The sequence below is a fragment of the Scheffersomyces xylosifermentans genome (genome assembly GCF_036884685.1).
Source record: "Scheffersomyces xylosifermentans strain CBS 12540 chromosome Unknown RJT20scaffold_7, whole genome shotgun sequence".
Taxonomy (NCBI): domain Eukaryota; kingdom Fungi; phylum Ascomycota; class Pichiomycetes; order Serinales; family Debaryomycetaceae; genus Scheffersomyces; species Scheffersomyces xylosifermentans.
Genome location: NW_027042945.1, coordinates 414,592 through 437,031, shown reverse-complemented (window position 1 = coordinate 437,031; position 22,440 = coordinate 414,592). Strand labels below are relative to the sequence as shown.

Below are 22,440 nucleotides of genomic sequence, written 5' to 3'. Positions count from 1 at the left end.
TTCAATACTTAAGAATAATAAGAATAATGATCAGTGTTACTTGTAGAGTTGGACGAATTATTTGTATTAGAAGGTAAAATTATATCAGAAGAAGCATCAAGATGGTATGTAGAGGGAGCCAATTAACTAGTGGGCCGAAAAAAATCGGGAAAAACGAGCCGTTACTAACTTTTAACTAGACGTCTATTGGTACTGGATACGATTTATCCAATAGTGTTTTCTCTCCAGGTACGTAGAATTGATGGAAAACTAGGGAAAAAGAAGGAAAAGGAGGTGAATTAGGGTGGAAATGACCCGAAAGGAAAAGAGAGGTTCTTGTCATGGATGAAAATTCACCAAAAATATTCAATTGGAATACCCTGCCGTTTACACGCTGAGCTCTTATACTAACAATTATTTTACAGATGGAAGAAACTTTCAAGTCGAATACGCCATGAAGGCCGTGGAAAACGGTGGTACATCCATCGGTCTTAAATGTAAGGATGGTATAGTGTTGGCCGTCGAAAAGATCATAAACTCCAAGTTGTTGGTGCCAGGAAAGAACAAGCGTATTCAAACCATCGACAGACATATCGGAGTGGTATACTCTGGTCTCTTACCAGATGGACGTCATTTCGTGAATAGAGGCAGAGACGAGGCTCAATCGTTCAAGTCCATATACAAAACTCCCATTTCTGTGCCACATTTGATGGACAGATTGGGAATCTACGTTCAGAATTATACTTGTTACAACTCCGTCAGACCGTTTGGAGTGGTTTCAATCGTGGGAGGAATTGATGACAACGGTCCTCATTTGTATATGATCGAACCAAGTGGAACATGCTGGGGATACTCAGGTGCTGCCACTGGTAAAGGTCGCCAAACCGCCAAGTCGGAGTTGGAGAAGTTGAACTACGAAGAGTTAACAGTCAGAGAGGCAGTCAAGGCTGCTGCCAAGATCATCCATCAGGCACATGAAGACAACAAGGACAAGGACTATGAATTGGAGATCTCTTGGATTTCTCTTGATGAGACCAAGGGAAGGCACGAATTCATTCCTGATGACTTGTTGGAAGAGGCCAAGAAGTATGCTGAGGAAGAGGACGATGAAGACGAGGATGACGAAGAGATGGAGTCTTAGGTAGGTTCCATTATGTAGCATTCAACACATTAGATCGCTAGCACAAATACAAATAAAATGAAAGTAAAGTAATGAGAGTAGCGACGTTTTATATGAGTCAGGACGTTATATATCTCTAGTACTAAGTGCTATTCCATGCAAATCGAACAACAAATTCTCAGTTATTCCTCCATACTTTTATGTCTGGGTAACTTCCATATCTAAAAATGCTTTCTTTGTAAACATCTTTTGCACCCAAAGAGAGGACTCATACAGTGTCACAAGAAGTACCGATACTTCACTCATATTTCCCTATCTCTTTGCTAATATACTCAAACACACCCAGCACACTCTATCTCTAAAAGAGATGCTATTTGTTAAACTTTTCAGGGATATTTAAACTGATTCTCGAAATCCAACTCAACTTGGTAACAGTTTAAAGAACAACCCATTCATTCATGAAATATCAAGATTAATTTCCCATTGACAAGATCTTTATTTTGCTTTCCTCCTAAGTGAGTATAGAAGAGAGACTTTCAAGCCCTTTTTTCCTCGTTCGGCACCAACTCGGCAAATATGTAAACCATCTTTGTTGAAGAATCAGTGTAATCTTTATAGTTAACTGCTATAGTCAATTTTCCATATTTAATAATTAAATTTAACAGCTAGAAGTAAGTACCCTATTAGTCAATTGCTATTTGCTAATAGATGCTTTTCTTGTCAATACTTCGATAGTGTCCATCTCGTGTTCTTTCCCATAGTTATTAGTCTCCTACTAACTATCAGCTCATAGTTAACACTCATAGTTAACGCTCATAGTTAACTTCCCCATACTTAACCACACCAAACTGAACATTCCCATAGTTAGCAGCTCCACACTTAATAACTCCTACTTAATTGTTGCAAACCGAGCAATCTTCGTAATTAACTCTTCTCGTTGTTAATATCTCCAGATTTATCACATCGTAGTTAACATCCCCATATTTAACACTCTTCATTCTTAACGGTCCTAATAGTTAACATTCTCATAGTTAACTCCCCATACTTAACCTTCACAGTTAACACTCACATACTTAACGTCCGTTAACTGTTTCAAATATAGTAGTCTCCATACTTGACATATCCAGCTTTACCACGCCGTAGTTAACTTCTCATAGTTAACAGTCCTTATAGTTAACACTCCTCACATTAACAGTCCCCGTAGTTATCTCATAGTGAGCAGTTCTCATAGTTAACACTCCTCACACTTAACACCCCCATAGATAACACTAACAGTCCCCATACTTAACAGTTCTCATACTTAATGCATCCCAATACTTAACACTCTTCATACTTAACAGTGCCCCTAGTTAATTGTAACACCCACACCGCAGTACCCAAAACCAACGCGCGTTCAGAAAAATCGTCTTTTCGTAAACAAAAGATTTCTTTCGTTTTAAGCAGCCAAATGGTTGCATTGGTGAAACAAGGTCAAAACAATTGTGATACACAAGATCCCGTTGCCGACAAGGTTCGAGATCTGAAACCTAGATAGTTGTGGATCGCTATTTGCGAGGTTTTTTATTCGAAAAATGCCGTTTTCACGGGAATTAGACCGCCATTCTCTGAGTCTTTCTGACGAGTTCGATACCTCTGACGAAGAACAAGAACTGGTAGTACTACACGAAACTAGTGGCACGGAAGAGGATAGTGAGGAGAAAGAAGAGGAGAAAAACGACAGGAAGCAACGCAGCGGCCAGAATAACATCTACAACGAAAAAAATTACAACAATACCACAGAAAATCACATACACCAACAGGAATCACCAGGTCTCAACTTAAGAAAAGACTCGGTGTCAAGCTCAGATCGGGTAATTAACCAGGTCCGCAATAACATCGAAATATTAAAGTACGCATCGATATCAGAAAGCTCTCCAACATTAGCTGCGGCAGCTACGGCAAATATAACCTCAAGCAGTAGGGATATCACCAACATAGAAAACTCGAACTTCGAGATAACAAATAACGCTACCAAGCAATCGGAAGATTCAGTAAATTTGAAGGCAGACACAACGCAAAGCTTCAGGTTTGCCGATTCTTATATTCACAACAAAAGCAACAGTACCACTCGCTCGTCTAGTCCGTTCATTTCACATCCAGAATTAGACGTAGGCCACAAAAACTCTGACAACAGTTGGAAAGAACCATTAACGAATAATAATAGCATAGAAAAGGAGAAAAAAGAGGTTTCCCCATTTCAAGATAATAACAGCAGCTACGCCGTAGACGACCTCGAGGAGAATTTAGAGAATTTGAGATTAAACTTCTCAAACATAAGGCTCAAGTCTCCAAAAAAGGTTGCAATGTCAGAAAGAGACAAAAGCTTTAACGGGCACGATAACGACAGCTTTCACAACTCCACCATGGATACGACGCGTTATAATGATACACGAGCGCAGCTAGACCATGACATAAATTTCGATGTTAGCCCAAGTAAATTTTCCAGACAGCAGAAGCGTCAAAGTATGCCTGCTACACCATGGAGAAACCTCAGAACGGCTTCAATGTATACACCTACTCGCAATACTAGCGAATTACCACAATTACCTTTTACAACCAACTCCATGCTTGCAAATAACTCGAAATTCATTGGAAAGAATTTGCAGACAGATATATCAACCGAGTCTAAAGTTGATGAATTGAGCAAGAAGGTGACAAGTTACAAGATCCAACTTAAAGTCTTCAAACAGTTCCTACAAAATTTAATAGACAAAACCAGAGAATTTAACCAGCCTGGAATTGACTTGGATGAGCTCCAACTTTTCCAGAATAATTTGTATGGTTTATCGCCAGCTCCAAGTCAGAGAAGTAATGCTGAGTACAATAGTCTACAAGAAGAGTACGACGAAATCTACAAGTTAAATCAGGACCTATTTGCTAATCTTGAGAGCTTCCAATCACAATTACATGACAAAGAAGTACAGTTACAAAGAGCAACTCAGTGCATAGAACTGTACAGGCGAACAGTAGATGAAATAATACATAAACTAATAATAGACCCAAATACCTTACTGACAGCCAGACAGGGTCTACAACGATGCCTTGTTTCGAATTCTTCCCTTGAAGTCAAGTTGCAAGTATTGAAGCTTGAAGTGAGCTCTAGGTTAGAAGCCAGCGCGGCAATAAGTAAATACGCGACACCTCCTGCTTCTGATCATGGCGTGGAGAAGATTGAAAGCGAGGAAGTCGCAACTTACATCAGCATAGTTGAAAGTTTAACTGACACGGTTGCGGCGTTAGAGGAAAAGTTTCATAATCAACAACGTGAGACCGAACGGTTAGAAGAGGACTTGCAAAAAGAAGTTGAAGACTCAAAGCATATTAAAAAGAACTTCCAAATTATATCCCAAAAGTTTAGTCAACTTTGTAAAACGATAGACGAGGCTCCTGCTGATACTTCAAAGGAAACCAAGGCTTTGAAAGAGGAAAATGACCGTCTAACAAAACAAATAGAAGACTATCAAGCAAGACTAGACGGTAACCATGAAGCTGAGAAAGAAAATGATAAATCTTTACCTTTGCAATCTAGCAACTCTAACAAATCTCCTGCCTCAGCAACTTTTGGAAAAGATGAACGGAATATCAGAGAGGAGCTCTTAGAGTTGAGTCAAGCATACAGTAATCTAAGCGAAGAATTCAATGAATTAACTGAACAGCATGCCAAGCTTAAAAGCGCGTCATCTAGTACGATTTCGTCTTTGACAAATCAATTAAATGTGAAACAGAAGGAGGTACTGGCATATCGAGCAGAGGAAAAAGTCAACGAGAAAATCAAATTAGATTTAGAGATAGCTGTGGAGAAGCAACGTAAATTAAATGCGGAGAAAATCAAACTCTCGTATACCGTTGAGTCTCTTAAGCAAAAGGAAGCAAGTTTAAAAACTACGATAGAGAGTTTATCTGAAAAGGTCACTGCTTTAACAGTGGCTGGTCATAGTGACACACAGGATGTAAACATGACAAGAAAACTAAATGTTCTTGAATATCAACTACAAGAACTACTCCTGTTTGACTTGATAGAGTTCCAAAAGTTTATCAAATCATTTAATAAGATCGCGGATGATGTATCATTGAAGGATCCTAAAAAGAAATTTGAACTCTTGCGGATGAAGATTATAGGCAAAGGAGATCTAACTCTCTGGGAGAATTCAGAAGTTGAGACTATTCGTGATCAACATAGGTCTATTTTCGAGTATTTTGCTAGGGCTGTTGATATTCTTGTCAACGATCACGTAAGACTCTTGTTGAAGGAAAGCGATTTACAAGGTCAATCAGAGGGCAATACCAATGCGGAAGAATTACGTCAACAAATCCGGAATTTGCAGATAGAAAGAGAAGCATTACAAAAGCAGGTAGATTCCTATGAAGAGCACGAGCACAACCTGGAAATCGCCAACCAATCGCCAATGTCCAAGTTGCGTATTGAGGATCTCAGGAACAAATGGAAGGCAGAAAGAGAAAGACGAGTTTATGAAGATAAAGAGGCGCAGAGAAGATTTAGAGAACTCGAGATGGAAAACTCTCGTCTCCGGGATTTGTTAAATATGTAAGTCATAGGAATAAACGTATTTATTAGGAATTGTACACTGGTAGCGGTATGAGGTCAACTGTACTTGGGCGAAGTACTATTTGTCATGCTGGACGATATTGTGCTCGGTGTTAATGTTAAGGAAAGAATATACCCCGTACAATGCTATGTAAAATAATATTAGGCGAAATGGCAAAATTCAAAATCTCGGCACAATACAGCAGCTGTAATCTGGTTACACAACACAAGAAACAGCCGTTACTGTCTCGGTTTTAAACCTCTATTGCGTTTCGGTTTTTCCATATAGCGGAATAAGGTGATGCTTTTGTAAGCAATCAATTTTGGCACCCACATTAATTGTCACCAGAATGCGGGTTTCAGGTGCTAATTTCCTTTCTGGGACACTGTGATAGGTAGATAAGTTGATCGATAATAGCTGTCTAGAGCCAATGGTACACTCTCTGGACTTATTGTTAGCAAATAACTCTGCGTTCAAGTCCGAATGGTGAGTCAGCACTGCGGAGGTGATTCACCATCGTGGTTAGACACAACGTTGTACCACTTATAATTTTTTTGGCTGCAAATAGCAAGAGTAGAGACCGAGACCAATTCACCCCCGTTGAAGTTATTGCAATATTCGTGCAATTGCGGTTTCCACAGGTAACAATATAAATACTGGGACTCATCCCATTTTATAGGTAATTGTTTAATGACTTCTTCTCTAGTGCTATCTAAATTACAAATAAAATGGCCGGAAAAACCTACTTCGTCTCTGGGGCTACCCGTGGAATTGGATTTCAAATCACCAAGCAATTCGTTTTAGCAAACCCTGAAAATGTTGTTGTGGCCACTGCTCGTGACCCCACTGGTGCAACTGCTTTAAAAGAATTAGCTGCCAGCAATAAGAATTTGCATATCATCCAGTTAGATGTGACCAGTGACACTTCAATTGAGAGTATTGATTCTCAACTCAGCAAGATCACTTCAAGTGTTGATGTCTTTATTTCAAATGGTGCAATTGCTGATGCTCTTGGAAAGGTAATTGATATTCCTAAAAAGGTATGGGAAGACCACTACTATACAAACACTTTGGGTCCAGTGTTAGTCTTTCAAAAGTTATACAAGTATTTGGTGAAGGGTACTGCTAAACAGGCTATTTTCATTTCAACCCTGGCTTCCTCTATTACGCAATTCTTCCCAATAAGTGTAAGTGCCTATGGGCAATCGAAAGCAGCCCTTAACTACACTGTCAAGGAATTGAGCTTTGAGCATGGTCAAGAAGGGTTCACTGTTGTTGCAGTACACCCTGGTGCTGTCTCAACTGATATGGGTAACCAAGCCGTAAAGAAGATGTCGGAGGATGATCCTGAACTAGTCAAGTCATTGGAATCCCTCATCATTACCCCAGAGGAAAGTGGATTGAAATTGAAGGCCCTTTTTGACGGATTTCAACCCAAGGACAATGGTCTCTTCTATAGCTACGACGGTTCAGAGCTTGCTTTCTAGTGTATAGGGGATTCTTCGTTTGAAGATAGTTCGACTACGTAATAAAATTATAAGAAATTAATATATACCATAAAGTACAATACATTTTTACTACTTTTATTGCTATAATATGAGCTTTTGTTTAATTCCATTCCACTATGTTTATCTTAAGAATTTCAAGGGCAATCTAAATTAGAAGTTTATGTCTTAGCATTGCCCAGTTTTTATAATTACCCCATAACACATCTACAGTGCTTCTAGCCATTAGCAGAATGAATAGTAATCAATATTCCACCTTTTCTAATAAAGTCCGTATTAATTCCACTGGTGTGTATAATGTTAATCCACATTCTCTACTGAAATGCGGGTTTGAGGTTACGGAATTAAAATGAAAGTGCTCTTCTTTAATTCCTCCTCCCAATGGCGGCTTTACGCTACCATATGATACAACAATCTTGGGAACTCGGAGCTTCTTACATGCCGATTCCGTGTATTATAGGCAGGTTAGTGTCTTCTGGTTATGATGGTGGAGCAATATTGCTGCAAAATTGGAGTATTCTTTCACTGAAGGGAGGGTAGTAACGCTTGGAAAGAAAGTAAAATTTCTAATGTTTCTTATTGTTGTGCTTATTGTGGTACACAGTATGGGCCACAGAGCTGAGTTGGTGTCAAGTTTCTGAACATTATTTAAATAGGGAGCAATGCCCTGGTGGCTACATTCTTTATTTGAAAAGCTATCATCAAATTCATAAAAATTGAAAAACCAGCAACAGCAAAACAATGTCCTCTAAAACTTACTTTATCACCGGAGCCAACCGTGGAATTGGATTCGAGCTTGTTAACCAGTTCCTCCTCGACAGCAGTCACAACGTCGTTATTGCCACAGCTCGTGACCCTTCTAAAGCAACTGCTTTGAAAGAGTTGTCATCACGCAACAAGAACTTGCACATCATCCAGTTAGATGTATCCAAGGAGGACTCAATTGAAACAATTGATTCCCAACTCAGTAAAATTACTGACAGTGTTGATGTTTTCATTTCCAACGCAGCCATTGCTGACTCCTTTGACAAGATTGTTGATACTCCATCCAAGGTGTGGGAAAGTCATTACAGCACTAACGTTTTGGGTGCTATTCTTGTCTTCCAAAAGTTGCACAAGTATTTAGTTAAGGGAACTTCCAAAGATGTTGTTTTTATCACTTCAATTGCTGGCACATTCACCCAGTTCTTCCCTTTGAGTGCAAGTGCTTACGGGCAATCCAAGGCAGCTCTTAACTACACTGTTAAAGAGTTAAGCTTTGAACATGAACCAGAGGGATTTAAGGTTGTCGCAGTACACCCTGGAGCTGTATCTACCGAAGGCGGTGTTGTTGCTGTAAATAAAATGGCAGAAAAAGCCCCAGAAGTGATCAAGGCATTGGAAGCTATGATTATCACTCCCCAAGAAAGTGCTTCTAAGTTAAAGGACTTCGTGAACTCCTTAGGACCCAAGAATAATGGTCTTATTTACAACTATGATGGCACTCAGCTTGGATTTTAGGGCGTGATATTTTGTTTGCTATTATTTTTGCCAGTGGATGGTGAATCTTCCAGGTTGGAGTATTGTTTGTCCTACACATTTGTTAACCGTTTACATATAAATATACATAAAATTTCACACCTTTGCTGTAGAAAGTAAAACTGGAGCGGCTACGAAAGCAGTAAAGCTGATCAATGTCGTACAACACTGCAGTGTTGTTCTCTTTATTTTAAGAGATCTAAACTGCACAATTAGACAAACCAAATGATTACTGCTAAGCTCACCTGTGGGTAATTTTGCAGCCAAATGCAACACATAAGTGCGGATTTTATCTATGAGCGAAAGATCGGATTTCCATATCTGGTTGAGTGAAAATGTCGAAGTTTGGAATGTGCAACCTCCGAGATTGACGGGTCTTATAATAAACGCAGAATAATAGAAGGTTTGTAGAAAATCTAAGGGTGGTAGAGAACCGTTTACTCCCAATGCGGAATTTTGGGGGAATCTGTGCTTGTTATATCCTTAATAGATGAGAATATGCCCTGCTGAAAACTATATAAACCAGAGTTCTGGCCGATCTTCCATTATGAGGATGAATAGTTCTTCAATTTACTTCATTAACTAAAACTAAAATCAATACTTAAACCATCAAACTTACTTCAAGGATTCTTACCACTATCACAACACCCTCGAACTACAATCAGCACTACAATTACCATTACAATTACCGTGACAATTACCATCACAACCACCACTTCAATTACCACCACTACACTAATACAACCACTACAACTAAGAAATTTGCAACCTCCGGAAATCCATTTTTTTGCATCCTTTTTTAATTCCATTGTTCACTGGAATTTACTTCAACGCGTCTTACCCTTTTAACGGAGCATTTCTTTATTCAATTATCCCATATCGTCGATATATACGGCGATAATTATGACTCCTCCATTGTCATCTCTTTTAGAGAATAAACGAGATGCGAATGCAGCACATTATTTTCATAAATCAATATTGCCATTAACAATTACGCATTTAATGATACAACAGTCATCTTTCTCCTTTTTCGTACATCTCAGAACAACTTACAACAACACACACAGAGTTTGGAGAAGCACAACCCAAAAGACATTTCTTTGAAGTTATGCCTGGAAAGACATTATATCTTCCAGGGGTCATTTTCTCACAGTTAATCTCTTCTTGTATAAAGCAGCATTGCGTAGAAGGAAAATATTTCTAGACAACATCAACAGCACAAGTATTTAATATAATTAAATAGGCTCACACCTCATAATTTTTACACATTAAAATAATAACCAAAACAACCAAATCAGAACTTTTCTCTCCTCTCAGAGACATCTAGTACCACTTCTATTACTCCCATTTTATCAATTTTGTATAAAGTAAGAAAGAAAATATTTCTAGCCTCATTCATCACCAGTAGATATATATAAATATATTAATTTAATGAAAAATACGCTCACACCTCTAAATTTCTACACATTAAAAGAACAACAACAACAAAATCAAAAACAACAAAATCAAAACTTTTCTCTACTCTCCTTAACACATCCAATACCACTTCCACGACTTCTAATTCACCCTTTTCACCCCTACCATATATATAAATTATACCTCTTCTACCACTATAAAACCTCGCCACCGCACGACCTTATCTCGTGACCTGAAAATTTTTCAGTTGTTAAAATCAACTTTTCATGAATTCTTCTTCTTGATAAACCTTCAAACACGGTATATTTGACCAATTTTTGTTGTAGAAAGTAGATATTCACGTAGGTAACATCACGAAAATGTCGTTATCCGAAAAAGAATATCTCGAACTCGAGAAACAGATCAACTTGGATGACATCGACTTCTCTGATCTCGAAGAGAAGTACGAAGTGGACATCGGGTTGGACAACTATGTTGTCGTGGACGGAGCGCCAATTGCGCCAGAAGCCAAGGTTCCAGTGCTCATTAAGGTGTTGAAGAAGCTCTTTAATACCGTTGGTAAAGTTGTTGAGGGAGACGAGGGTATTTACATGCCTCTTGAAGACGGCAAGTCTAAAGGATACTTGTTTGTTCAATTCGAAACCGCCGAGATGGCCGATGCCGCTATTAAACAACTTCACGGTAAGAAATTGGATCAGAAGCACAGACTTTTGGTCAACAGATTAACTGATATCGAGAAATACGGAGTTGAAGGTGCTGTTCCTTCGGAATTCACTGCACCAGAAGTTCCTCCATTCAAGAGCCATGGTTACTTGAAGTCTTGGTTACAAGACCCAGCTGGAAGAGACCAATTCGGTTTGCACTTCTCTGAGACTTTCGGTGTCTACTGGAACAAGAAGAAGAACGACGCTGAGCCGGTCTTTGAACCTAGAAAGGCCTTCACCTCGAAGTATGCTAAGTTCTCGCCAAAGGGTACATACTTGTTCTCCATTCACCCTCAAGGTGTGCAATCCTGGGGTGGTGACGGGTTCAAGAGCATTGGAAAGTTCATTCACAATCAGGTGCGTTTGATCGACTTCTCGCCAAGCGAGAAGTACATGGTGACTTTGTCTCCAGTCGCTATCACTGTTCCAGACTCTGCTGCTGAAAGAGCCGTTTTCCCATTCGGTCCAGAAAGTGAAGGCCACAAGTTGGTCATCTGGGACTTGACCACCGGAGAACCAGCCAGAACCTTTGCATTGCCACCACACTTAGAAGGCCAAAAGGACATGCCTTGGCCTTTGGTCAAATGGTCTCACGATGACAAGTACTGTGCCCGTCAAGGTCCAGGTGCTTTAGCCATCTACGAAACCCCATCTTTCCAATTGTTGGACAAGAAGCTCGTTAAGATCGATGACATCGTTGACTTTGAGTGGGCGCCAGCTGCTGTCAAGCTTGCCAACTCTAAGGTTGTCGGAGGTGACCACCTCTTGTCGTACTGGACTCCAGAAAGATCTAACCAGACTGCCAGAGTCGCTGTCATGCAAATTCCATCGAGACAAGTACTCAGAACTGTTAACTTGTTCCAAGTCAGTGACTGTAAGATGCACTGGCAATCCGAAGGTAAGCTCTTGTGTGTGAAGGTCGACCGTCACACCAAGTCCGGTAAGACTCTCTTCACCAACTTGGAATTCTTCAAGACCACTGAAAAGGATATCCCAGTCGAGAAGGTTGAGTTGAAGGAGGTTGTTGTCAACTTCGCTTGGGAACCAAGATCTGAGCGTTTCATCACCATCTCCAGATTGGACGATGGTAACCTTAACCCAGCTATTCCAAAGAACACCATTTCTTTCTATGCTTCTGAATCCAGTGGTAACAAGGGTAAGGATCTTACTTCTGTCTACAAGTCTTACAAGGACATTCCAAACAAGCACTCTAACACTATCTTCTGGTCGCCAAAGGGTAGATACGTCGTTATTGCCACTATTTCCAGATCCTCTGGTGAGCTTGAGTTCTTCGATGTGTCTTTTGATGATGACAAGAACAAGGGCCTTCCAGCTAACCCTAAGTTGTTGAAGACCGACAAATACTCAGGTATGACCAACTTGGCATGGGATCCATCTGGACGTTTTGTCACTGGTTGGTCGTCTTCTTGGTTGCATACCATTGAAAACGGTTACAGATTATATGAATTCACCGGTAACTTGTTGAGAGACGAGTTAGTTGACCAATTCAGAGAGTTCATTTGGAGACCAAGACCACAATCTTTGTTGAATGCTGCTGACAGAAAGAAGGTCAGAGCCAACTTGCGTGAATACAGTGCCCAATTCGAAGAGACCGATGCCATGGAGGCCGATGCTGCTCTCAGAGAAATCATCTTGGCCCGTAGAGAATCCTTGGAAGCCTGGAGAGCATACAGAGCTAAGTACGCTGGAAAGACCGTACAAGCCAAGGCTGTGCAAGATCAAGTTATCGAGGAGATCAAGGAGGAGATCATTGAAGAGAAGGAAGAGATCATCGAGTAGATGTATTATAGATAATTTAATATATATATTAGATACAGTGAGGAATAAGTGGATGATGTAGAATGATGTAAAATAGAGATGTAGAATAGAGAGGAGTAGGAGTTCTGAAGGTTTGTGAAGGTTGATTCGTATCTTGATGAGAAGTTCATCAGTATGGTCATAAATGTGCATCGTTTGCATCCTTATTTGAAAGTTTCATTTTGGATTCAGAATTGTTACAAGCAAAAAGAACTAGGTTCCTAGGATGCTGGCGAAGATCGTTATCCCGATTGTCCCAGTTGCTTCCTAATGTTGGAAATATGATATTTCTACATCTGAATGGAACTTATGACTTGAGTATAATGTCTTAATGGCTTGTATTCTTCAGATCTCCTAAAGTCAACTAATGAAAACTATTTACAAATGGGACTTTCCTGCTCCCGGAACAGTGAGAGTCTTGGTATATATAGATAGACATATCTATAAATATACATATAATCATAATTATACAGCTTTCGTTTGAAGCTGTAACCCATGCCATTGCTTAATCTCATCCTTCAACAACTCATTGACAAGTCTATGCTGCTTGATCATAGGCTTTCCCTTGAATTTCTCGCTTTCTACCAGAATAGCAAACATGGAACCGCACCCGCCGGACACGTCTTTTACCAGCAATGCCTTTGGTTCGAACTCCTCCTTCAAGATATTATAGATCTTGTTCTCGTAATCGTCCATTGGAGGGACATCATTGGAGTAGAATCGCACGGCATGGGCTGTTATTGGTTGTATAGATGAGGGAGAACCCCAGTTTTTGCCTACTACGGCGCGTGCCAGTCTACTTGTGATGCCTCTGAACATGACTAACTATGAGAAATTGCGGTGTTGTCCTGTTAATATCGAGAAAGACTGATGAATAATCACCAATTCTTCATTGGTAACAGTCGCTATAATTTTTCAGTATGAGAGAGGGTCGTGTGCAGTCCGGATTATTACTGGTGATATCTTGCAGCTATGGGGAAAAGGTGGGTTGGTGGGTGGAGTTGTGGTTGGTGAGTTGGGAGGTGGGTACAATGGTGGTTGATGGTGGTTGGATGGTGGGTGGGTAGTTGGGGTGGGAACAGAAATCAGAGGAGGTGAAAAAGAGTGGGGTTTGATATCCTTTAAATGGGTAGAATTTGGTAATGGATAATACTGGTTATTTGGTGGTGTGGGGTGCGTTAACGAAGAAAGAAGAAGAAGACAAAAAAGAAGACGAAGAAGAGGATTGGTAGTCCCAATAAGGTTGGGTATATAGATCGACAGGAAAGTGGTTGTAAGGGTACCAAGAATTGTGGTTTTTTTGTATATATGGTCAGTAGAGAAGGAAGTGTGTGGGGGTGGATGTAGACCTATACGGAGAGGGCAAGGAATGGTATGTATCATTACTCCATTCTCGTCAACTAGGGTATCCTTTTGTGTTGTGCTAACGTCGCTACTTAGCGTCGTTACTGGATGGTAAACCCGGCACTTCATTGTCCTGTGAGCCTTTTAATCCATTTCTAGACAATCATACATTTATATTGATTTTCTATGGAATAGAAAATTTGAAAAAAATTGTCAAATTTTTTCTATAACTTATAAAACATTTCACTCCAAAGTACAATTCCACCCAAAACAATGCTGAATATGTCAATACCTTCCCTTTTTTCATTCAACGCAAATTCCAATACTTCCCCCACACTTTCTTCTAAGCCAGTATCAGTCCCATGTCCAATTCCTTCCAAATAGACGATCGCATTCTGCTAGATCTTTCGCCATGGACGCAACACCACATTACTTGGCAACTATCTTTGAAGCTACTTAAGAATCGCGGGATCTTCTCATTTCCAGGATAATAGCCCCTGGTGTCTTACACTTCCAAAACAGCCAATTTGCTACCTTCTTCCTGCCCTCTACAATGTGCCCATTCCACCACCATAAGACTGCAAAAATCGCAATAACCGCAATAATCGCAAATTCACTCAGAATCTCATTTCTGTCCCGAAACTCTATTTTCCTTTATTTTCAGACATCGGTGCATAATCAAATGTGCACCCTCCTGCAGCGATGTCATTATTTTACACCGTGAACGTAACTGTACATCAGGTATCTTGTCCAGCACTGTGCAACGGAAGGTTCTCTTTCTGGCGATGAGTATGGCGAGGTAAAGGGAGATTGAAAAGAGGGAGTTTCTCCAAAAAAGTTCCCCCGTCGTTGGCTTATGCTCTGCTCTGCTGTTACCTTTCCTCCAAAACCCAATTCTCAGATCCATTCACTTACCACGCCTTACCCACCATAAATAAACCACTTCCCATTCTTTCATTCCTTCAACATCGTGTCCCTACCAATTTCCCTCTCTAACCACCGAAATAAATCTCACTCCTGCAGAAAGCACCCCCACACACCAAAGCCGACGAAAAAACAAAAAAATGGAGTTCCAAAAGAAGGGTTAATGACATGGAATTATTCCTTAGACTCAGTGTTTAGGAGCAAAAACGGAGTGTTATTGCTTGAAGAAAAGGGTCATTGAGTATAGAAACGCAGAGAGAAATGAGGTATGTAATTTTCAGGGAGAAAAACCGGCAATTGGGCGAAATGAATCGGGTATAATGCCTTCTATATCTGTCATTCTTATGGTGATGTGTTGCAAACGCTGTGGTGGTGTAGAGATACGGAGAAAAGGGGTAGAAAATGGGCGAAATGAGCCGTAGGAGAGGGTCTAGCCACTACCAGAAGCCGATTGAAACACTTCCCGAATTCAAAAGAACACACTAACATCAAAATCCAGCGGGAAATTCGTCAGAGCTTCGAAGTACCGTCATGTCTTCGGACAAGCCGCCAAAAGAGAATTGTGTTACGAGAACTTGAAGATCACCAAGAACGCCTGGGATTCCAATATCATCCAGAGCAACGGTCAGTTCTTGGCGGTCAATTGGGATGCTTCCGGAGGTGGAGCTTTCGCCGTGATTCCGGTAAATGAGGTCGGCAAGGCTCCCGATACCGTCCCTTTATTCAGAGGTCACAAAGGACCAGTCTTGGACACGGCATTCAACCCCTTTAACAAGCGCCAAATCGTCAGTTGTTCCGACGATGGTAAAATCTTGCTTTGGGAGATCCCAGAGGACTATTCCTTCCACAAGTATGTTGACGAGGAAGAAAACATTAAAGACGTCACAGAGCCAATTAAGGTGTTATCAGGACACACAAGAAAGGTGGGTTTGGTGGAATTTCACCCAGCGGCTGAAAACGTACTTGCTTCCTCTTCTTTGGACTATTCCGTCAAAATCTGGAACTTAGAGACTGGAAAGGCCGAAATTACCTTGCAACACAAGGACCTTGTCACCTCCTTTGCCTTCAACTACAACGGTTCCTTGTTGGCTACCACCTCGAGAGACAAGAAATTGAGAATCTGGGACATTAGATCAGGTAAAATCGTCTCGGAGGGTGCTGGACACACCGGTGCCAAACCATCGAGAGTTGTCTGGTTAGGTAACACCGATAGAATCCTCACAACCGGATTTTCCAGATTGTCCGACAGACAAGTCGGAGTTTGGGATATAAACAATATCGAAAAGGGTCCAATTGATGGTTTCTTGGTCATTGACGCCTCTTCTGGTGTCTTGATTCCAATTTATGATGAATCTACGAACATGTTGTTCCTTGCTGGTAAGGGTGACGGTAACATTCGTTACTACGAATATGAAAACGACTATTTACATGAATTATCGCAATACGCTTCCACTGACCCACAAAGAGGCTTTGCTGTGGCTCCAAAGTCTGCTGTAAACGTCAAAGAAAACGAAGTTTTAAAGTCTTTCAAGACTGTCAACGACCATGCCATCGAGCCAATCTCTTTCATTGTTCCAAGAAGATCAGAATTATTCCAAGAGGACATCTATCCAGACTGCCCATCTGACAAACCTGCTCTTACGGCCCAAGAATGGTTTGGAGGAAAGGATGCCAACGGTCCATTATTAATGAGTATGGAAGCTCTTTACGAAGGTTCAGAACCAACAATCAGAGAGTCTCCATCCGTGACAGTAGTCTCTGCCGCCAAGGAGGAAGCCGAAAAGAAGGAAGAAGAAGAGAAGGTCAAGCTTGAGGAAAAGAAGAAGGAAGAAGCAGCCAAACCAAAGGAAACCTTTGTAAAAGAGTCCACACCAGCTACCAAGAACGTAGACGAATTATTAAAATCATCTGATGACGTTAACAACCTTTTGAACAAGGTTGCCGACCAATCCGACGATGAGGAAGAGGCTCCACCAGCAAGCGATGATAAGGATGAATGGGAACAAGTTGAAAAGGCTGACGCAGAATCCCTCAGCAAGTCCAAGGAGATTGTAGAGGAAACCAAGGAACCAGTAGTGGAGAAGGTCAAAGAAGAACCTAAGACTGAACCAGTTTCTCTTCCAAAGGCTGAAACGAAGGCAGTCGAAATAGAGCCAAAGGAAGTAGCCAAGATTGAAACGAAGTCTGAACCTGAAGTACCAGAAACAAAGCAAGAAGACAAGTCTGCTACTAACTCTGAAGTATCCTCGATCAAATCCGATTACGGTCTGGCTAAGGCAGCATCTCCAATTCCTACTCCATCTACCCCAAGATCTACTGCATCTGCTGGTGCTCCAACATTAAAGGGAACTGTCGAGAAGTTACACGGAATCGTTGAAAACCTCGAGTCTCACATCCTTAAGTTGACACAAGCTAGTTTAGAGAAGGACGAAAGATTGTCAGCCTTAGAAAAGAAGATTGATGAATTATTAAAGAAGTGATGGATTTCTATTCCAACAATGTTATTATTGCTACGCTCAAAGTACTATATTTCTTTTTTGTGTATTACTTTCAATTCTAAGACTCTAAATCAAAGCTTTAAGATCAATCCTTCTTTGTATCGTAGAACTTTCTGAAAATGAATCCTGTCAAATTGTTGGTGTCGAAGGTGACCATTCCATCGAAAGTCTCTATTGTCTGTTTGTTTTCGTATTGGTAATTCAACAAATCATCCAATGAAATAGTACTAAGGGCACCTGGGATCGTCACTGACCCGTTGGCAGCCTCAATGACAAACTTACCAGCTTGATGACAGCTGAACATGAAGTCCAATCGGGAAGAAGAAGAAGAAGCCCTGTTCACAAGACCACCGAAGTCCTTGATGATATTTTGCTCCATCAACTTTCTTGCTGAGTATTTGTATGAGCCAAACTGAGGAAGTCTGTTGTTCTTTCTCAATTCACGATGATAGAAGTATTGCTTACTGAAGACCGGTATTATATTGAAGATCTTTCTATCCTTTGGCTTCAGTTGTAACTCAGAAAGAATTGATTCAATGTGCTTATTATAATCAGATAATTGTTTCTTCAAGAACATTTCCTTTTCATTCAACTTGGATAGAGTCTTACTTGCTATCTCCAATTGCTGCTTACGAGAAACTCTTTGAGTATCCTTAGTCTTGATATCAACAGCTATCTGATTCAAGAGTTCCTGGAAGGAATTCTTTCTTGTCAATTGAGCTTGAAGTTCCAACTTCAAGATAATCTCAAGTGCCATCTTCTTCAAGTCATGATATGATAAGGCAGTCAAGTCTCCTAACGATGTTCTGTAGTATGGCTTCTTCTTGGCATTGGCAGATGATTCTTCTACATCCTTTCTTTCAGCTGCAACGATTTCCTTGAATTTGATTTCGTCCGCTGGCTTGATACCAGAGATTAATAACTCCAACAAACCATCACCTTCTTGGATTCTGATAATGTATAGCAAACATCTCTTTGCTTGTGTGAATAAGGACTTGTACTTGGAGTCAGCCAATGAGTCTTCCTTCGTTGTTGGATTCAAGTTCAAAGTTATGAATCCAAGTTCCGTCAATGTAACGAAATCATCTGCTGAATTGATCACATTATCCAATTGGGAAGTTACCTTGTACAATTGATCATCTGAAGTAGGGGCCATCACATCAATGTTCTGACTAACGATCTTCTCCAACAGGATCATGTTGCTGACGTTCATTGTTAATTTCGGCCTTTCATGGTTGACAATGTCATCATAGTCATCCAATTCGTATTCGTAATCCAAATCCTTAACATCAATGAGTGCTAGGATAAGGTTCCTTGCCATTTCACTGGAGGAGCTTATGAAGTCGTTCAATGGTTTCAAGAAGCTGTCACTGAAAGGTTTCATGGAGAAAACCTGTAACATGACTCTACTCAAATGCTTGAGATTGTTTCTAGATTTGTTGACATGGTAGTCTTTGGAGTTATAACCAAAGTTTTCAGGGTATTGAAGAATAGCAGCAACGTAGTGTTTTATGAACACAACACCTGCTACAGATAGGTGCTGTTGATCGGTCTTCTCTGGGAACTGAAGCTGAGAAAGTTTGTAAGCATTCTTACATATCAATTTGACATGGAGAGGAACAGCATCGACGGATACTTCCAACAAGTTCATGAAGTCAGTAGCAACTTCCCTCAAACTCATTAAGTTGGCTACAAATGTACTGGACACATCTTCTTCTTTGATAGCTTGTTGTGGAGAAATACCTCTTGGTCTGTCGCTGAACCCGTTGACCTTGTGTTCTTGTTCGACAATGGCTTCATATATCTCTGATGGGTCAGACTCGAAGTCAAGTTCGTCATTTTCAAAGATGCTACTGACAAAATTTCCCACCATTTGCTTCAAGTGTTGTCTTTGGAAGGTATGGTTATTGAAATGTAAGAAGTATTCAATCCAGTAGCTGGATTGGGTCTTTGTCAAGTCACTGATGGTACGAGAGTTATTCTCGATATCATTTTGCATTAAACCGAAGATAAGCTTCATGAAGAAGTATTCTTCTCTAGAGTGATGTGTAATGGATGAATCCTTTACTGGGAATAACAGGACAATAAAGGTCTGCAAATCATCGAGGAACTTAGAGTTAGATTTGCCAGTTGATAACATCTTATAAAGTCTAACGAAATAGATTGGCTTTGTTTGTAAGAAATAGAACAACGATTGGTACAACTCGATTCTTTCTCTGGAGGACTTGTTCAAACTGTCCAAGTATTTCGCCGTGACATTTCCATTGGAACTGTTCATTGGCTTGTATGTCTTATACTTGTTCTTATGTTTCACGAATTCTTCTACTGTGATCTTGTTCTTATCCAAGAGACTCAATTTGATGTCCAAGTTTTCGATCTGATTCTCCAATTCTTCATTATGCTTGGACTTTTCTATGATCTTATCCTTGGCTTCGGATAACTCAAGTTCTTCCAGGTAGTCTGAATCATTATCCGAGAGTAAGTATGCAAAGCGTCTGATAACAGACAATGGAGGGTTCTTTTTATTCAACAAAGTCTTGTAAGCCTTTTGAGCCAAGTTCCTCCTAAGAATAGACTGGGCTTTAATAACCTTTTGCACGTTCTTCTGGTAGTAAAGCTCTACGTTGTTCGTTTCCTGTCTTATTCTTCTTCCTCTTATCACAGCTTGCAATTGAATGACGTTGTCTACTTCACAGTAGATGTCATCAAGAGTGATTTCTCTCTCAAATCTACAATAGATACCTCTGAATGCGGACTGGAGTGGAATTATAGAAGACTTCTCTGCTCTCTTAAGAGCCTTCTTTTTTGCAGCTATTTCCTTTCTTACGTTATTACCTCTGACTTTGGCATACAACTCATTTAACACGATATCTTCATACAATAAAGTGATTAAGACATTATTGCACAAACGACTTCTTGACAAGCCACCTCTTGCAATACTCTGGAATTCAACTAACTCATTCATCAGAGACTTGACGGTACTACGGACTCTCTGGATTCTTCTTTTAACATTACGGGCCCGAATTAACGTCTGTAACTCCACAATGGAATCTTCGTCTATGAGCTTTGTAGAAGCACGTCTTTCTTGTAATCGACGACGACTAATGGACTGTAATTCCACAATCGAGGGCTCTACGAGAGATCGGTATTTCATGACAATCAGGGCCTTCTTGTGAATTGAGTTCATTCTAATCTTTGCTTGGAGTAGAGTGACAGAGTGGTGTTGTCTATCCAACTGCTTGATTATGGTTCTTAACCTTCTTCTCTCTAAGACACCACGAATAACGCTTTGGAAATCACAGAAACCTTGAGAGGTGTTGTTAATATCGGGCTTGGATTGGTTAAGCAATTTTCTTCTTATCATGGACTGAAGCTCGACTATTTCATCCTTGTATACCAAGAGATCACCACGGTGTCTATGGACTGTCTTTCTTCTGGAAGCATTACCTCTAATGATCGAGAAGAAGTGAGTCAACTCGTCAGAGTACGATTTAAGCATGATCTTATCGACAAACATGCTGTAACGGAAATTGGCACCTCTGGCCAACGATTGAAGTTTGATTATGTTGACGATATTACTTTCAAGCTCTGGGGTATAATAATCCAGACGTTTGCACTCCAGAGAAGTCAAAACAGGACTGGTTACAATCACTGGAGATACCTTTCTAGTCAATTCTTCCTGGAAACGAGTAATGGTGGGAGTCGCCGAAGGCTCCTCTTGAAAAGGATTAGGTTGTGATTGAACAATTGGTTCTTGAGATGGTGGTGGTGTTGGTGGTGGTGGAGCTGGTAATTCAACAATGTTTAATTTGATTGGAGACTCAGCTGCTACTTTGTTCATATAGCTATTTTCGCCGGCACTGGTATCTTCACCATTATCAGCACTAGAGAAGTTGGGCAAACCTGCTCCCACCAATGCTCTATTGGCAGATCTGATGTCGTCCTCGGTGAATTCAATTCTGTCCACCAAATTTTCGATCTTGGGGTATCTTTGGTCAGATTTGTTCATTAAGTAACTCAAGGCATGCAAACAGAACCATACCTTCGGTACGTTCTTAGCATCATACAAGTCTGTCAATTCGAAAGTGAATAAGTCAGGGACATTCATAAAATCGAGCAAGTGAAAGAACCTGTTGATGTTTTCAGTATGTCTGAATTCTAGTTTGGAATCGTTTGTGAAGACTTTTCTTTTAGTGGGCAAGATAACGTTGGCTAACTTGGCTAGCAAGATACCGTTTCTTATGTAAGAAATCAACTCCACAGGCTGCTGGGAGATTTGCTCTTGTAATACTTGCTGAAGCCAGTTCTTTATGGCTTGGATACGACAAAGATATTCGTATCCTGGTGAGTCCTTTGAAGTGCTATTGCTTGGGGAAGACAAGAACGGACGAGGCTGAGTTCTGGAAGGAGTCTCCATTTGTTGTTTCAAAGGAGACAACCTTGAAGCTGGAGACCTGTTCAAATTCTCTGAGTAGTTTTTGTTAGCCCAGCTAGGTTGTTCATCGGAGTCTTGGATGGCCAAGTTTGGTTTGGCGTCAAAGACGTTTTTCTTAGGAGTACCAGAGTTGATATCAAAGTTATTTCTCTTAATAGGCGAGCTATTCTTGCTACTGTTATTAGATGAGGTCTTGTTTCTTGGGGTTTTGAATGACAATACTGTTGCCGAAGGTGATTCAAACCTGGTTCTCAACAACGCAGTCTTCGTGGGACTGAGAGACGAGGGAGTGACATTCAATTCCTTAGCAAGCACATCCAAATCCGATTCTTTTCTGTTCACTGAGTAGCTGTTGTGACTCAATGTTGGTTGAAGTGGTAATCTGACGGGGGTGAGTTGGCCATCCCCATCATGGATCACTTCCAAGTATCTCGCAGCCACATTGTTTCTGGTAGGCGAGGCCATGATGGTAGCGAACGATGAGATATGGCAATGGAAGGGAGATTTTTGGGTTTCTTTTGTTGTATGGATATCACTAGTTGAAGAAGAAGCACATCCAACGAAAAAGAACTAGCTATTCCAAACCCATCACC

The 22,440-nt window shown here is 40.5% G+C and overlaps 8 protein-coding genes across 8 annotated transcripts; 6 read left to right on the top strand and 2 right to left on the bottom strand. All coding sequences in view use genetic code 12, as the record gives it.

The window, feature by feature from the left end:
- Nucleotides 1-101: 101 nt before the first annotated feature.
- PRE10 (proteasome core particle subunit alpha 7) lies at nt 102-1,120 on the top strand (the record flags this gene model as incomplete). Its single annotated transcript, XM_064918490.1, has 3 exons — nt 102-104; nt 180-228; nt 405-1,120. The coding sequence occupies 3 exons, from the start codon at nt 102-104 to the stop codon at nt 1,118-1,120; spliced, it is 768 nt and encodes a 255-aa protein (XP_064772381.1).
- A 1,321-nt stretch (nt 1,121-2,441) lies between these two features.
- On the top strand, nt 2,442-5,776 carry RJT20DRAFT_130349 (uncharacterized protein). The gene has a single exon (XM_064917718.1). It carries the CDS (start codon nt 2,671-2,673, stop codon nt 5,686-5,688), a length of 3,018 nt encoding a protein of 1,005 aa, XP_064772380.1. The 5' UTR covers nt 2,442-2,670; the 3' UTR covers nt 5,689-5,776.
- Nucleotides 5,777-5,940: 164 nt separating this feature from the next.
- RJT20DRAFT_148256 (SDR family oxidoreductase) lies at nt 5,941-7,182 on the top strand. The gene has a single exon (XM_064918970.1). It carries the CDS (start codon nt 6,414-6,416, stop codon nt 7,170-7,172), a length of 759 nt encoding a protein of 252 aa, XP_064772379.1. The 5' UTR covers nt 5,941-6,413; the 3' UTR covers nt 7,173-7,182.
- A 559-nt stretch (nt 7,183-7,741) lies between these two features.
- RJT20DRAFT_130346 (SDR family oxidoreductase) lies at nt 7,742-8,692 on the top strand (the record flags this gene model as incomplete). Its single annotated transcript, XM_064917717.1, has 1 exon — nt 7,742-8,692. Exon 1 carries the CDS (start codon nt 7,932-7,934, stop codon nt 8,688-8,690), a length of 759 nt encoding a protein of 252 aa, XP_064772378.1. The 5' UTR covers nt 7,742-7,931.
- A 1,729-nt stretch (nt 8,693-10,421) lies between these two features.
- PRT1 (translation initiation factor eIF3 subunit b) lies at nt 10,422-12,756 on the top strand. The gene has a single exon (XM_064917716.1). The coding sequence runs from the start codon at nt 10,484-10,486 to the stop codon at nt 12,626-12,628; it is 2,145 nt and encodes a 714-aa protein (XP_064772377.1). The 5' UTR covers nt 10,422-10,483; the 3' UTR covers nt 12,629-12,756.
- A 205-nt stretch (nt 12,757-12,961) lies between these two features.
- On the bottom strand, nt 12,962-13,719 carry RJT20DRAFT_130343 (uncharacterized protein). The gene has a single exon (XM_064917715.1). The coding sequence runs from the start codon at nt 13,463-13,465 to the stop codon at nt 13,112-13,114; it is 354 nt and encodes a 117-aa protein (XP_064772376.1). The 5' UTR covers nt 13,466-13,719; the 3' UTR covers nt 12,962-13,111.
- A 1,365-nt stretch (nt 13,720-15,084) lies between these two features.
- CRN1 (Crn1p) lies at nt 15,085-17,446 on the top strand. The gene is made up of 2 exons (XM_064920790.1): nt 15,085-15,180; nt 15,414-17,446. Exons 1-2 carry the CDS (start codon nt 15,176-15,178, stop codon nt 17,392-17,394), a joined length of 1,986 nt encoding a protein of 661 aa, XP_064772375.1. The 5' UTR covers nt 15,085-15,175; the 3' UTR covers nt 17,395-17,446.
- Nucleotides 17,447-17,497: 51 nt separating this feature from the next.
- On the bottom strand, nt 17,498-22,312 carry IQG1 (Iqg1p; the record flags this gene model as incomplete). The annotated part of the gene is made up of 1 exon (XM_064921781.1): nt 17,498-22,312. The coding sequence occupies one exon, from the start codon at nt 22,310-22,312 to the stop codon at nt 17,498-17,500; it is 4,815 nt and encodes a 1,604-aa protein (XP_064772374.1).
- Nucleotides 22,313-22,440: the final 128 nt, after the last annotated feature.